At 47.4% G+C, this 15968-nt stretch overlaps 1 protein-coding gene across 1 annotated transcript in view; it reads left to right on the top strand.

The window, feature by feature from the left end:
- The window catches only part of LOC115479553 (aldehyde dehydrogenase, mitochondrial-like), a 79907-nt gene extending 65841 nt beyond the window's left edge, over nt 1-14066 (top strand). The window contains exons 10-13 of the mRNA XM_030217522.1: nt 8342-8506; nt 10126-10283; nt 10916-11030; nt 13464-14066. Coding sequence (XP_030073382.1) covers nt 8342-8506; nt 10126-10283; nt 10916-11030; nt 13464-13496 — 471 coding nt within the window. The 3' untranslated portion in view covers nt 13497-14066. The remainder of the gene's footprint in view (nt 1-8341; nt 8507-10125; nt 10284-10915; nt 11031-13463) is intronic.
- Nucleotides 14067-15968: the final 1902 nt, after the last annotated feature.

The raw sequence follows: 15968 nt of genomic DNA, 5'->3' as shown, positions 1-15968 counted from the left end.
TGTCTTCCAGCTTTCTTCCTTTCTTCTGAGCTCCTTCTGACGTAAACTGCTTCTGCTCCTACTTAAATAGGGTCCTAAGCCCTCCTCCTAGCCTAGCCCCCTTTACTCCCAATTGGTTTAAGGAATAGATTGGTCACCTTGCCTCAACCAATCATTACTTTTGAAATATCAGTTACATAGGTTTGGTATTCCTCAAACTGACCCAGTCCTACACTTAGCTTATAATTAATCAAGGAGACGAGAGCTAACTAGCCCTGACCTCGTTCACCTATCAGCTTATATATTAACCAGCCAGAACTGCAGATAAGTCTAACCACATGTTGATCTCCTCAACTGCAGTCTTAAACAGCAGACAAAGAGTAATACAGAATTTAACAGACATTCTACATTTAACTACACAGAGTAAACATATTCTAAATATCAAAAACTTGTAAATACTAATCTATTGCCTCTCTCTAAACAGTATTTCTTCTAAGCATTTTAAACTAATCCTAAACAAACAGCCTGCTATATACCGGCTCATAATAGAATACATGTGTTTGCTTAGCAATCCATCCCTCACAAGGTTGAAAGAAATTCCTGTGTCTGACCTTTCTAACCCAGCCCAGCAAATGTAAATAACTTAAACCAGATAACATTCCTTCACTTGCTAGCAGAACTGAGAATTTAAAATAATATCTGAGCACCTTTAAACAAAATTAACCCTTCATATGATTTCTCAGAATTCTTCAATTTCTTTTGCTCACTGCCTCATTCCCCCCTTTGAGACTAAAATCAGCTTATGCAGAGATAAGTCTCACAACTCAGACTCTGGAGATTATAGTGGTCCTAACTAGGAATAACATTTTCTTTCTTCCTAATCTAAAACAAATACAGCAAACTAATTAAGCAGTAATATTTCAACAGTCTGTGCTAATCACAGATTACTCTCATATAATGTTCTCAGTCTTTGAGTTCTTATACCAGTTGGGATAGACCCTCAACTGACAAGGATCAAGCTTTCAAATTCCAAGAAAGCCAGAATCAGGCAAGAAAGAGTCTCAGTATGAAGCCGAAGTTCAGCCGCTCCTGCAGTATGCAGTTGACCCTTCTTTTCAGCTAGTAGATTCTTTGATTCGGGTCAGGCGCAACTTCAATGGCTCCGCTGGATCTCTTTCTGCTCTCCACTGTTTAGGCTCCGTCTGATCCGTGCTGGGCTCAGTCTGGTCAGCAGACTTAATTCGAGACCAATGGACCCATGGAGTTATCCCTGCGACCTTCACAGCTGTAGGGGTAGAAAGCAAAACAGTAAAAGGTCCTTTCCATCGGGGCCCCAAAGGCTGGAGCTTCCAGTCTTTCACCCAAACTCTATCCCCTGGCAGGAAGGAATGTACCTGAGCCTGGAAGGGGACAGGGTTTATTTCTCTCACATAAGACTGAAGCTCAGAAATTATCTTACCCAGGAGGGCTACCTGCTCCTGCACCTGGGCAGACCCTAAAATCCCTATGTCTCCCTTAATTCCCTGTAAAATGGCTGGGGGCTTCCCATACACAATTTCAAAGGGAGAGAGAGCTGTTCCTTTAGTTGGAGTGCATCGGAGACGGAAAAGGGCTAGTGGCAGTGCCTGTGGCCATTTCAATTGGGTTTCCTGACAAATCTTTGCTAGGCTATTTTTCAAGGTTCTGTTTGCCCGCTCAACCTGCCCTGAACTCTGGGGACGATAGGCACAATGCAATTTCCAGGTAATGCGCAAAGCGCGGGACAGGGCCTGAAGTGTAGCTTCAACAAAGGCGGGACCATTATCTGAACCTATGGCAAGAGGCAGTCCATACCTGGGGATGACATCCCTAAGGAGGGCTCGAGCTACTTCTGTGGCTTTCTCAGTGACTGTAAGATATGCTTCCACCCACCCAGAAAAGGTACAGACCATGACTAAGAGGTATCGGAACCTACCACTCCTGGGCATTTCTGTGAAGTCTATAACTAGGGACTCAAAGGGTGTTAGTCCTCTAAACTGAACTCCTGGTGGAATACGGGGTCCCTGACGAGCATTATTCTGGGCACAGAGAGTACATCGGGCAGAGGCAGTGGCAACCAGACTATCCAATCCTTCCAGCACCACTACTCGATTGAGTAGGCGGGCTAGTGCTGTTTTCCCTAAGTGTGATAGGTCATGAGCTTGAGACACTACAGGCCAAGCTAGGTGGCGTGGCACCAGAACTCTGGTATCAGGGAGATGTAACCAGCCATCAGGTCTCCTTACTGCACCTTCTTCTTGAGCCCATTTCTCTTCCATTTGGGTATACATAGGTGTCCATTCTTGCAATCGAATTTGGAACAGGGGGGTCACAGTACTTGCTGGGGGTCCTCGAGCAGCTTCCTTGGCCACCCGATCAGCATGGCGGTTCCCTCGGGCCACTGGAGTATCTATTCTTTGGTGTCCCCTGCAATGAATGACAGCTACCTTCTTAGGGGCCCACACAGCCTCTAGCAACTGAAGTATTTCAGGTCCATACTTAACAGGTTGGCCTGCAGCATTTATGAGTCCCTTTTCCTTATACAAAGCTCCATGAGCATGTAAAGTTGTGAAGGCATATTTGGAATCAGTATAAATGTTGGTTACCAGTCCTGCTGCTAACTCCAGAGCTCGTATGAGGGCCACAAGTTCTGCTTTCTGAGCTGAAGTTCCTTGGGGCAGGGCTCTTGCTTCTATCACCTTGTCTTCTGTCACCACAGCATAGCCTGCCAGTCGCTTGGAGTTCTCCACATAACTGCTTCCATCTGTGAAATAAATTACATCTGGGTCCCTCCATGGAACATCTTTAAGATCTGGTCGACTGGAATACACTTCATCCATGGTTTGGATACAGTCATGATCCGGTGGTCCCTCAGATGCTAGCAAAAGAGTGGCGGGATTGAATGTAGCCACTGTTTCCAGGTGTATCCGTGGATTCTCACACAAACTAGCTTGGTACTTAACCATGCGGTTATTTGTAAACCAGTGGTTGCCCTTATACTCCATGAGGGTGAGAACTGCATGGGGGACTTTAACAACCAGTTCTTGCCCCAAGGTCAACTTATCAGCTTCCTGGACCAGTAAGGCTGTTGCTGCAATGGCCCTCATGCAGGCTGGCCATCCTTTAGCCACTCCATCCAGCTGTTTAGACAGGTATGCAACAGGCCTCTGCCAGGATCCCATCATCTGGGTCAGCACACCCAGAGCAACCCCCTGTCTCTCATGGACATACAATGAGAAAGGTTTCTCCACATCAGGAAGGCCTAACGCAGGGGCTTGGAGTAGGGCTTTCTTTATGGCAATGAAGGATTGTTGAGCAGTAGATCCCCATTCAAATGGTTCCTTTTCACCCCCCTTTGTGGCTTGGTATAGGGGTTTCGCCATCAATGCAAAATTTGGAATCCAAATTCTGCAGAATCCGGCTGCTCCCAGAAATTCCCTAACTTCCCTTCTGGACTTGGGTTGGGGAATTGCAGCTACTGCTTGCTTCCTACTAGCATCCAATCTCCGACTTCCCTGGGAAATGCAAAAGCCCAGATACTTCACTTCTGACTGACAAAGTTGGGCCTTTGAGCGTGAGACCTTATAGCCTGCATCCAAGAGTAGCCCCAGCAATTCTCTAGTAGCCTCAAAACACTCTTCCTGAGTCACTGCTGCAATCAGGAGATCATCTACATACTGGAGTAAAACTCGCCTGGAAGGCTCAGATTTAAAAGTCTTAAGGTCTTGTCCTAGGGCTGTCCCAAAAATAGTGGGGGAATTCTTGAACCCCTGTGGCAGGCGGGTCCATGTATACTGAAGCTTCCTTCCTGTTACTGGGTTTTCCCATTGAAAGGCAAAAAGCAATTGACTGGCGGGGGCCACCCGAATACAAAAGAAGGCATCTTTTAAATCTAGTGTTGTGAAATGGGTAGCTCCAGAAGGTATCAATCCTAGCAGGACATATGGATTAGGCACTACAGGGTGTAATGAAATAGTGGATTTGTTGACCACTCGTAAGTCTTGGACTGGCCGGTAGTCCTCAGTCCCTGGCTTCTGAACTGGCAATAATGGCGTATTCCATGAAGACTGGCAAGGTCGAATAATTCCATGGGATAACAGACGATTCAAATGTGCTTGAATCCCTTCCAGAGCCTTTCTGGGAATTGGGTATTGGCGAAGATGGATTGGCCGGGCACTTGGAAGTAAGTCTACATGTACAGGAGGAATATTTCGGGCCAACCCTGGGGAATTATCTTCTGCCCATACCCCACTGACCTGAAAGCTGTCTGCCAGGGGTAGGTCAACTTGGCCCTGCGACTGATGCAGCCGCCATTCTTCTTCAAGAGGGCAACAGAAACTCAGTATACCCTTAGGGCTGGATGTTGGGGGCCGAAAGGAGACTGAAGTCTGGCCATCAGAGTCAAAGGAAATTTGGGCCCTAAGCTTGGACAGCAGGTCTCGACCTAACAAAGGGATTGGACAGTCTGGCATATACAGGAATTCATGAGTGACTATGTGTGAGCCCAATTGGCATCTACGGGTTGTCAGGAAGGGCCTCCGGTTCTGCACCCCCGTGGCACCCACCACTCGGACAGTTTTTCCAGACACAGGCGCTAATCGCTCCGTCACAACAGAATGTTCCGCTCCTGTATCAATCATGAATGGAATTGAGCGGCTCCCTATAGTTAACTTGACCATAGGTTCCTGGGAGCCCAGTTTGTAGGAACCCGGTCTGTCCTATTCGTCCCATTCTGCCATCTCGGCTATCCCGATGATGTCAGATTCAGGAGGCTCATATCTTCCCTCTCGAACTCGGCCTCGGCTTCCTCGATCTCCTGGTCCCCTTCTCAGTCCCTGGCGCCTCTGGGGGCATTCATCTTTCCAGTGCCCTCTTTCCTTACAATAGGCACACTGATCCCTCTCCAATCTTGGTCTGGGATTCTCCCCCCTTGGCCGGGATTGATTGAAGGAATCTCGGAGCCTGGCTGGTGGTCCGGGGTCCCACTTTGGCTTCCCATTAGCTAGAGGTCGACCTCGATTAAGAGTGGAATTAGTAATGGCTGCCGCTAAAAGGTCGGCCTTCTTCTGCATCTTCCGGTCAGCCTCTCGGCGCACCTCCTGATCTCTATTAATGAAAACCTTGGTTGCGATCTCAATTAGCTGGGTGGTATTCATCCCTGCGAATCCCTCCTGACGCTGCAACTTCTTCCGGATATCTGGCATACTCTGGGCCACCAATGCGCTATTCACCATTCTCTGGTTTTCTTGGGCTTCAGGGTCAAATGGGGTGTATGTTCTGTAGGCTTCAATTAGTCGCTCTAGAAAGGCCCCAGGGGATTCAGTTGCCCCTTGGAGAATTTCAGAGACCTTTGCCAGATTAATGGGCCTCTTTATGCCTTTCCTCATACCTTCCAGTAAGTCCCGGCAATAGCCAGACAACAGTTCATAGTGCTGCCCATCATTCGGATCCCAATCTGGAGCTGCGCGAGGAAACCGAGCTCTAACCCATCCCTCTGGGTCCTGTATCCCCCCGGGGACACGCTCTCGCGTGATGGCCTCAGCATTTTGCAAAATCTTCCGCCTCTCCTCAGTTGTGAAGAGGGTCAGGAGAAGTTGTTGACAATCAGTCCAGGTTGGGTTATGGGTGGCCATAATGCTAGTCACTAGGTCCACCACCGCCTGAGGCTTTTCAGTATAAGAGGGATAATGCGTCTTCCAATTCAGGAGATCGGTGGTTGTGAAGGGTACATACTGATAGGCCTGTGCCTGTATAACCTGACCCTGATTATTAGGATCCGGTCGAGTGGTAGTTACCTGACGAAGTGGCAGAACTCTCGAGGAGGTGGGAATGGAACCTGAGGTAGAGCTAGGAGCTACCCTCCTATCATGCTCAAAGGTAATTGCAGCAGGTCTAACCCATTCAGTGGAGGTGTGTTGAACCCCTGAGGGATGGGGAGGGGTACTCATAGACTGAGAGGTGGTCACAGGTGAATCAGTCCATTGAAAGGGATGCCGGGCCCCTGATGAGTGGGTAGGGGTATTAGAAGGAGAGGCTGGGCTGTCGGGAGTTGAGGAGTCAGGGAGTGGAACCCAAAACGGGTCTTCAGAGGTTAACAGGAGAGGATTTGGCACAGAAGGGTAGAGGCCAGGTGAAAAGTCCAACCTAGGGTGTGGCAGGTTTGGCACAGGAGGGGAAGAACTATCCGGAGAAGCCTGTGCTGGAGAAGCTTGGGCTGGGCGGCGTGGATCTCTGGGGGTAGCACGGAACCCCAACAATGGGCCATAAGGTGGCGGCTCAAGGTCTGAGGGGTCATCAGAGAGTATGGGTTTCTCAGACAGGGTAGGGGCGGAGGCCACCGATTGGGTGGTAGGCTTCCTAGGGCTCTTTCCCTCTTCTAGTTTAGATTTTCTAATCTTTCTTTGAACACGGCCTAACATGAATTTTACTGGGGATCCCATATGAGTTTTCAACCAAGAGGGAGGGTCAGTCACAAGGCTGTCCCAGGAATCTATATAAGGGAGTTGTTCAGAATATTCTGGTCCTCCTACTACTATGCTGTAGACCTTCCGGATTACTTCAATATCTAAGCTGCCACTAGGGGGCCACCCCACTCCCATAGATGGCCACTCAACTTCACACAAGGTTCTTAAAGTACCTGAGCTTAAAGTCTGTCCATAGTCATTAATTAAAAATCCTTTTTTGAAATTTCTAAGCATACAATCTAGGGGGGTAGCAATTGTTCTAGATGATGTCCCACCCATAATGCTTACAGTTACAACACACAAAGAGGGAAGGAGTTTTTGAGAATGCAGTAAGAGGTCTGCACTCTTCTAACATTCAAGCATCACACATCCCATACAGAAAATCCCACCCAACAATTTCAAATTTCTCAGATACAGATAAGCTCAAGCGTTTTCGCTTCTAGTCCCCGCGACTAGAAGGTACTAGGGCCTTTGCTGAGAATTGATCAGATTCTCCTTCCCTCTTTCTTGAGGGGCTGGTTTACAACTTCCTAGCTAGGATTACAATACAAAATACAGAATACATACCCGGCAAATGTTCTCCAGTCAGTTGGGTGCTGGGATTAATGCAGGATTTATCCCACCGCTGCCACCAAGAATTGTTGCAGGAATTGGGATAGGAATTTGTGATGCTTCAGGAGTCAGACAGCACACACCAGAATGAGAGAGAAATCTTCTTTATTTGCCAGCAAACAAAGCAGGACATCAGTTCTAGCTCTCTTCTCCTCTCTTAGCTCTTTGTGTCTTTCTCTCAGCTCTCTGTGTCTTTGTCTCAGCTGCTTCTCTTCTTATGCTGTCTCTCCTGTTGTCTTCCAGCTTTCTTCCTTTCTTCTGAGCTCCTTCTGACGTAAACTGCTTCTGCTCCTACTTAAGTAGGGTCCTAAGCCCTCCTCCTAGCCTAGCCCCCTTTACTCCCAATTGGTTTAAGGAATAGATTGGTCACCTTGCCTCAACCAATCATTACTTTTGAAATATCAGTTACATAGGTTTGGTATTCCTCAAACTGACCCAGTCCTACACTTAGCTTATAATTAATCAAGGAGACGAGAGCTAACTAGCCCTGACCTCGTTCACCTATCAGCTTATATATTAAACCAGCCAGAACTGCAGATAAGTCTAACCACATGTTGATCTCCTCAACTGCAGTCTTAAACAGCAGACAAAGAGTAATACAGAATTTAACAGACATTCTACATTTAACTACACAGAGTAAACATATTCTAAATATCAAAAACTTGTAAATACTAATCTATTGCCTCTCTCTAAACAGTATTTCTTCTAAGCATTTTAAACTAATCCTAAACAAACAGCCTGCTATATACCGGCTCATAATAGAATACATGTGTTTGCTTAGCAATCCATCCCTCACAAGGTTGAAAGAAATTCCTGTGTCTGACCTTTCTAACCCAGCCCAGCAAATGTAAATAACTTAAACCAGATAACATTCCTTCACTTGCTAGCAGAACTGAGAATTTAAAATAATATCTGAGCACCTTTAAACAAAATTAACCCTTCATATGATTTCTCAGAATTCTTCAATTTCTTTTGCTCACTGCCTCAATATCAGAATAAGCGTCTCTCCCTCTAGGTAATCCAGATACCAAAAGATGGATTGGTGCAAGCTGCAGGGAGTAACTGAACCCAGAAAGTATCTACTGCATTACTGTGTTGTTATTCTGCTTTTATTTTAGAAGGCATGAAATCCCTTTTTTAAGAGCTTCTTGTTTTGAGGGAGATAAAAAGACTGCACAGTTCAAGGTGGTCTTCATTCTGAAAACATGTGATGAATGTAGCACTGATCCCCTGCTTCTAAGACATAACATCTTATTTTTGCTGTTTAGATTAACAAGGCCCAGTTTGAGAAGATCTTGGACTACATCAGCAGTGGGAAGCGGGAAGGAGCCAAATTGATGTGTGGTGGAGGTTCTGCCGCTGACCGGGGATACTTCATCAAGCCCACAATATTTGGAGATGTGAAGGACGACATGACCATAGCACGAGAGGAGGTACAAGATTGAGCCAGGCAGGATTTATGGGGGCTTCAGCCAAAAGTCATAATATAAGATGAGACTTTTTTTTTTTTTTAATAGCAGTGTTTTAAATAGCACTGGAGGCAAATGCAGTGTAGTCTGCAGCTGTTTCTCTTGCAGGACCTTTCTCTTTTCATAAAGCAGCACAGGGCTGCAGGTACCTTTTGCTGATACACATAGGATTCATCGTGCATAGAAAGGAGAAACCGTTCTTGAAACATGCTAAACGCGAAAGTTATAGACGTCTTTTCTATTTAAAAATCACTTCACCTCCTTCATAAACAGTAACAGCGCCAGCTGTTTGTTTAACTATAATGTTCTTTTGGTGGGTGTATGCAAAGCTACCTTCTCCATTTTGCCCTGAGTTGCCGTATCTTACTTTTTTTTTTTTAATTTTTGGTTCTAATATACTGATTTTTCAGGGCTTCAGAGGCTGAGGTAGATTTCAGCTTCTAAAAGCCTCAAGGAAACCACAACAAAATTGCATCTTAGAAACTACCTGTGGCTCCTAATACCAGTGAGTTCATTATTGTCTGTTGCACCATGATGGTGAATTGTTACTTAGAAACTACTTGTGGCTCCTAATACCAGTGAGTTCATTATTGTCTGTTGCACCCTGATGGTGAATTGTTACTACTTAGGCACTGAATTCTTGATGATTCTATGCAATATCACACTTTTCAGATGTGGTGACTCAGAAGCAGGCATTTAGGGCCAGCGGCGTACCAAGGGGGCGGTCCTCCCCGGGTGCACGCCGCTGGAGAGGTGTAGAGAGTGGCCGCGCGCCTGTCAGCTCCGCTGGTTCCCTGCTCCCTCTGCCCCGGAACAGGTTACTTCCTGTTCCGGGGCAGAGGGAGCAGGGAGCCAGCAGAGCCGACAGGCACGCGGCTGCTCTCTGCACCCCTCCAGTGGCGTGCACCCGAGGGGGGGGTTGATGCGCTGGGGGGGGGGGTGTCGTGCTGCACCCGGGGGGGGGGGGGGTGCATCGGCAATCTGCCCCGGGTGGCAGCTGACCTAGGATCGTCACTGCTTAGGGCCTGTTTTATCAAGCCACACTAGTGGTTCCCAGTGCGGCATTGCCATGCAGTTTGATAAAAGAGGCCCTTAGTCTCAAAACATGGACCTGTGTGGGGTCCTTGGGCTTCATTGTGGTTTTTCCTGGTGGACAGTCACTTTGGATTTTGTTTAACATCAAGGGCCCTGTTTACTAAGGTGCGCTGGCGTTTTTAGCATGCACTAAATGCTAGAGATGCCCATATAATTCTGTGGGCGTCTCTAGCATTAGTGCGCTCTAAAAATGCTAGCATGTCTCTAGCGCGGCTTAGTAAACAGGGAACCAAAATCTCACATTCATTGTTGATTTTAATCTTGATAGTGAATTTGACTGTTGGGCAGACTGGATGGACCGTTCAGATCTTTATCTGCTGTCACTTACTAAGTTACTGTGTAATAAGGACTTTTTGCATGCCACCTGTGGTCCTTCAGTTTGTGGAAACCCATAGGCCCATCCCTACTCCGACAAACTTGGGTTAGAAATCAGTGGGACACAGGTCATGACTCTGTGCTCTCTGCTAAGATGTCTTTAAATGTCACAGATATTTGGGCCAGTGATGCAGATCCTGAAATTCAAATCCATTGAAGAAGTTATCGAGAGAGCGAATGACAGCAAATACGGCCTTGCAGCTGGTGTCTTTACAAAAGACATTGATAAAGCAAACTATATATCACAGGCACTGAGGGCTGGAACTGTCTGGTAAGATGTTTTAAGCTTAATTGCGTTAGAAGAATGATAGCCCTTCAAATGTCATTTCACATTAAGAATATTCCCATCGTACCATACAATATTTCACAATATAGGGAGTGTGGAGTCATTTATCTGCACTTGAAGATGCTGCCAGCACATGGCCCTGGGGGGTATCTAATGTAAATTCCCTTATGGAGTCCATGCTGTTGGCTCTTGTAACACTGTACTTGTGTGTTATAAACTGTGGGCAGGAATGAGGATCTTTGTCATAGACTGGAAGCTCCAGGTAGCACTGGATAAGGGTGTACACTAATCTGTGCCATTTGCAACATTAACATTTGTAGAGCCTCTAGATAGGCATGCCATTACACGCAGTGACAGATGACCTGATCAACGTTTTCACGTGTTTTGGGTGGAGGGGTAGCTTTGTTATTTTTTTTTCAGGGCTCTGGAGTAGCTAGACATAGTGGAGACTGGAGGGTGGAAAGGAGAGAAGAGACGATAAGGATGGGGGTGGGAGGACGGATGAGAAAGGAAAGTGAGGGAGGAGATGAGGCTTGGAAGACTGTGGGGAGAGAGGAGACGACAATTCTCTAAATCATCCAAAACTAATTGAGCTTCTACTGAATTTTCTGTTACAGGATAAACTGTTACTTCGTACTTAGGGCTCAGACCCCCTTTGGTGGATACAAGGCTTCCGGCTATGGACGCGAAGGCGGGCAATATGGCTTGGAGGAGTATACAGAAGTAAAAGCTGTGAGTGTTTCACACTTCTGCTCTTCTACTAATGAGCCACTGTTAATGCCGAACATTGATTGACAGCTGTGGTTTGTGCTTCTCCAAATGCACTGCTGGGAAATGTCATTGGATAGGGAAGCAGATGCAGATTTTTCACATATGCTCACGGTGTTTTCTCTTGGGGGGCCCTTTTACTAAGCCGCGTAGGTGCCTGCGCGCGCCCAACATGCATCAAATTGGAGTTACCACACGGCTACCGCAAGGCCCAGGCAGTAATTTCATTTTTTACGCCTGCCAGTAAATAATTTTTATTTTCCTGCGCAAAGCGGAAACCGGGCGCTAATAGTCATTGTAGGAGTGTAGATGATTACCGCATGAGAACTTACCGCTAAGTCAATGGCTCCTCGGAGTGTGTATGTTTGAGAGAGTGTGTGTGAGAGGGACTCTGTGAGAGTGAGAGTGAGAGAGAGAGAGTGAATGTGCGAGTGTGTGTGACAGAGAGAGAGTGAGACTGGGTGCGAGTGTGTCTGTGAGCAGGGCCGTGCCTAGGGTCTCTGGCGCCCCCCTGCAGCCTATCAGTTGGCGCCCCCCCCCTGCAGACTATCAGTTGGCGGCAGCAGCGGCGCCCCCCCCCCCCCGTGAAAATGATCGCTCACCACTTGCCACACTGACAGGAATTGTCAGCAATATTCTTAGAAAGAAATTGCTATACATTGCAAAATAAGATAGCAGATGTAAATTCTCAAAGTGGACATATTCCAAACACTAAAATGAAAATAAAATGATTTTTTTTCTACCTTTGTTGTCTGGTGACTTTCTTTTTCTGATCATGCTGGCCCAGTATCTGATTCTGCTGCTATCTGTCCTCTTAACTCCGTTTCCAGGGCTTCCTTTCCTTTCCTCCTTTCTTCTTCATTTCTGGTCCTCAGCTTCTGCCTATTTTCTTCATCCATGTGCAGTTTTTCTCCTCTCTTCCTTTTCCCTCATTTCATCTCCTTCATCTCTCTTCCCTCCCCTCTATGTCCAGCAATTTCTCCTCTCTCCCTGAGCCCTGCCCTCCCAATCCATGCCCATCCATGCTACTCTGTCCCCTGCCCCCTCCATTCATCCCTTTCCAGCAATTTCCCTCTCTCCCTGAGCCCTGCCCTCCCAATCCATGCCCATCCATGCTCCTCTGTCACCTGTCCCCTCCATTCATCCCTATCCAGCAATTCCCCTCTCTCCCTGAGCCCTGCCCTCCCAATCCATGCCCATCCATGCTCCTCTGTCCCCTGCCCCCTCCATTCATCCCTTTCCAGCAATTCCCCTCTCTCCCTGAGCCCTGCCCTCCCAATCCATGCCCATCCATGCTCCTCTGTCACCTGCCCCCTCCATTCATCCCTATCCAGCAATTCCCCTCTCTCCCTGAGGCCTGGCCTGCAATCCATATCCATCCATGCCCATCTGTCCCCTCCATTCATCCCTATCCAGCAATTCCCCTCTCTCCCTGAGCCCTGCCCTCCCAATCCATGCCCATCCATGCTCCTCTGTCCCCTGCCCCCTCCATTCATCCCTTTCCAGCAATTCCCCTCTCTCCCTGCGCCCTGCCCTCCCAATCCATGCCCATCCATGCTCCTCTGTCCCCTGCCCCCTCCATTCATCCTTTTCCAGCAATTCCCCTCTCTCCCTTCCATGACCCCCCCCTCGCATCCATGCTCCTCTCTCTCCCATGTCCCAGCTGGCCCGCCCTCTTCTCCCCCCCCCTTCGCATCCATGCTAAGTAGTAGTAGTCGTTTCTCCCCTGCCCTCCCGCTTCCATTGTTCAACTGCGGCTGCCCACCCTCTTCTCTCCCCCCCAACATCCCTTTTCTTTTTTTTTTCTTTTTAAATTTACCTCCGTGGCGGTTCCGGCAGCGCAGCATCAGGGAAGGAGGCGGCGCACCCGATGTCTAGCCTTCCCTTCGCTGTGTTCCGCCTTCTTCTGACGTCATCCTTGACGTCAGAAGAAGGCGGAACACAGCGAAGGGAAGGCTAGAGACGTCGGGAGCGCCACCTCCTTCCCTGACGCTGCGCTGCCGGAACCGCCACCACGGAGGTAAATTTAAAAAGAAAAAAAAAGAAAAGGGAGGGCGAGCGAGGTGAGCATGGTGCGGCGGCGCCCCCCCCGAGGGAAGCGCCCGCCTGCCATGCTTACCTCGCTTACCGGGTCAGCACGGCCCTGTCTGTGAGAGAGAGAGTGTGTGTGTGAGAATGAGAGTGTGTGCCAGGGCCCCCCCCCCTCCCTCCCACCCAGTTCCAGGTTATTTTCACCCCTGATGCAGCCTAGTTGGTGAAACATAGCCCTGTTGGCTAAAAGTTCATTTTGGAGCTTTTCATTCAATTGTATCACTTTTTTGGGTTGGTCTGCTATCTTGTTTGATCTTCTCTTTGTGGATCTTTGCTTCTCAATTCTTGTCTTGTTTTTTATTTTAGGTCACAGTCAAGGTGCCCCAGAAGAGCAAATAGGTTTCTAGTAGGGGTGACATTGCTTTAAGCTGCCTTAAGAACATCAGAAAGAAATAACACCAAAAGGAATATGCATGAAAGAAATGCAATGTGTCCGCGCTTTTTTTTTCTAGTCTTAAGTGGTTCAGCACGTTCCATTGTATGTGTTTTGTTTTGAAATTCTCTAAATTACTATTATGGAAAATATTTTTATATATTTTCAAGCACTAACTGTTTTTTTTTTTTTTAAATAAGGTTTTAATTTTGGACCTAATCAATAGCCAGTGTGTTTGTGCTGAGGTGCTTATGAAGGGATGAAAGGCATGACCAGAGTATGAGATGAATATTGCTACTGGATGCTGATTCATTCTTGCTGCTTAAAACTTTCACTTTTATACAGCACAGAGTACAACTGTGTGTATGTGTTACTGAGCCATCCTGCTCTTCACACTGTTACAGGACTGGTGCTTCTGGTCTCATAAAAAGACATTTAAGTGCTGAAATCCATTTAAGCTCTTCTGTTAATCCTTGAGGCACCGTTTTGGAATGCTTGATATTTTGTGATTTACAAAACCCATTTGAATAAACTTGAGTCTGTATTTCTGGTTAAGATTTTGGCTGGACTCTACCCAGTGGCGTAGCCACAGGTGGGCCTGGGTGGGCCAGGGCCCACCCACTTAGGGCTCAGGCCCACCCAGCAGTAGCTGGTGGGGATCTCAAGCTCCACCAGCTGAACACTTCCCCCTGATGGTAACGAAAATGCTGCTCTCCGCGATACCGGCACCTGCACATGCTCACTTTTCAGCGCATGCCTGCTGTAGACTACCAACATGAAAGAAGTATTTTCCCGCCAGCTGAGATATTTTTTTTTTTTTTGGGGGGGGGGGGGGGGGAGAACACTTGGTGCCCACCCACTTCTTTCCTAGGCTACTACTACTACTTAGTGTGAGTCCTGACCACCACCTATTTAGCAGGGGGGTGGTTTATAGTCGCTTTCTATACCACTTAAACTGACCAAGCAGGACTACGTACGATCACCTAGACTTCCAGAAAACACTAAAAACTAACCTGTTTAAAAGGCATACCCTGCCGATCCAACATAAATGCCTGATATCTGCAACACAACAAAACTAAAGTACGTAATGGACATAACACAACTCTTCCGTTATACGATGCCCTAAGGTGGCTGTGCCACATGAACTTTATCTTACCACAACATCACTTTATGTTTGTTCACACCGGAGTCTGCAAAGGCCTCTCCGGTACTATGTAAGCCACATTGAGCCTACAAATAGGTGGGAAAATGTGGGATACAAATGTAACAAATAAATAAAAAAAATAAATAAGCGGTGTACATAAGTATAGACGAAAAAGAAAAGGAACTCTGTTATTCTGATTGGAAAGTGCAAGCATACATACAGTACTAGGACACGGACAACAGATCAGGGAAAGGGAACAGAAGTAGGGGAAGGAGACAAAAGGAAGGGCAAAAGGTAGTCAGTGAACCTCATGTATCCGGTGCTCCGAACGCCTGTAGAAATAACCAGGTCTTGAGTTCAGATTTCAACTGCTTGAAGGTGGTAGTACTACGGAGGAACAGTGGGAGATGATTCCAGACGTGGGGAGAGAGAAAGAAAAAAAAGCACAATGTCTAGTCGATTCTAGATAAGCTAGTTTTGGGTTTATGAGAATCAAGATGGTGGTCATTAACTGAACGGAGGACTGTAGCAGAAGAACAGGGAATTGTGAGGGAAGGGAGATAGGTAAACCTGCTTGAAGAGCTTTAAATGTTAAAGTAGCAACCATTTAAATGATACATTGGGTAAAGGGCCAAGTGCCACTCTCGTAGTTATCCGGCAGCATGTGATGATGACTGTGCATTGTCCGATTACCACTGGGCATGCCTAACACCCCTCCCCCCCAATACAACATCATTAGAATGTTTCCACCATAGAAAATGACATGCACCAAGTGGAGAACTATGGCAGGGTGCCTGTGTGTGAGTGACAATAGCTGTGTTTTGTGCTGGCTACCCGCGCGGTAGTTCTAAAAGGTATCCATGGCTAGATAAATGACAGTGGGCACCGTAGATAAACAGCTGTAGGGGTCCTTTCCACCACAGAACACAAGGGGAACAGACGTGATCTGCTAATGGGCAATGTAGCTGACATTAGTGGCTTAGGCTGACTGTTGGACGGTAGGGAGACGGCTTCCTCTTGTCAGGTTCTTAGGTTCAGAGCAAGCAGGCATGGATTCTAGAGCAATCGTGAGCCCTTGGGCTGCTTACGAGGAGCGGCAGCAGCAGGCAAAATCAACCAACCAACACTGGGCTAGCACACCGGCAAAGGCAAGGACTGCAGATGCAGACAAGTGAGCTGGAACACACGGACTGGAACCCACTGGACTGGTACGCACTGGACTGGAACCCATCAGACTGGAACCCATCGGACTGGAATACACCGGACAGGAACACACCGGACTGGTGCGGTGCAG

This window comes from Microcaecilia unicolor, chromosome 11, assembly GCF_901765095.1.
Source record: "Microcaecilia unicolor chromosome 11, aMicUni1.1, whole genome shotgun sequence".
NCBI classification, from domain to species: Eukaryota; Metazoa; Chordata; class Amphibia; order Gymnophiona; family Siphonopidae; genus Microcaecilia; species Microcaecilia unicolor.
Note: the sequence above shows the minus strand (reverse complement) of the source record. Positions and strands in the feature narration are given on the sequence as shown.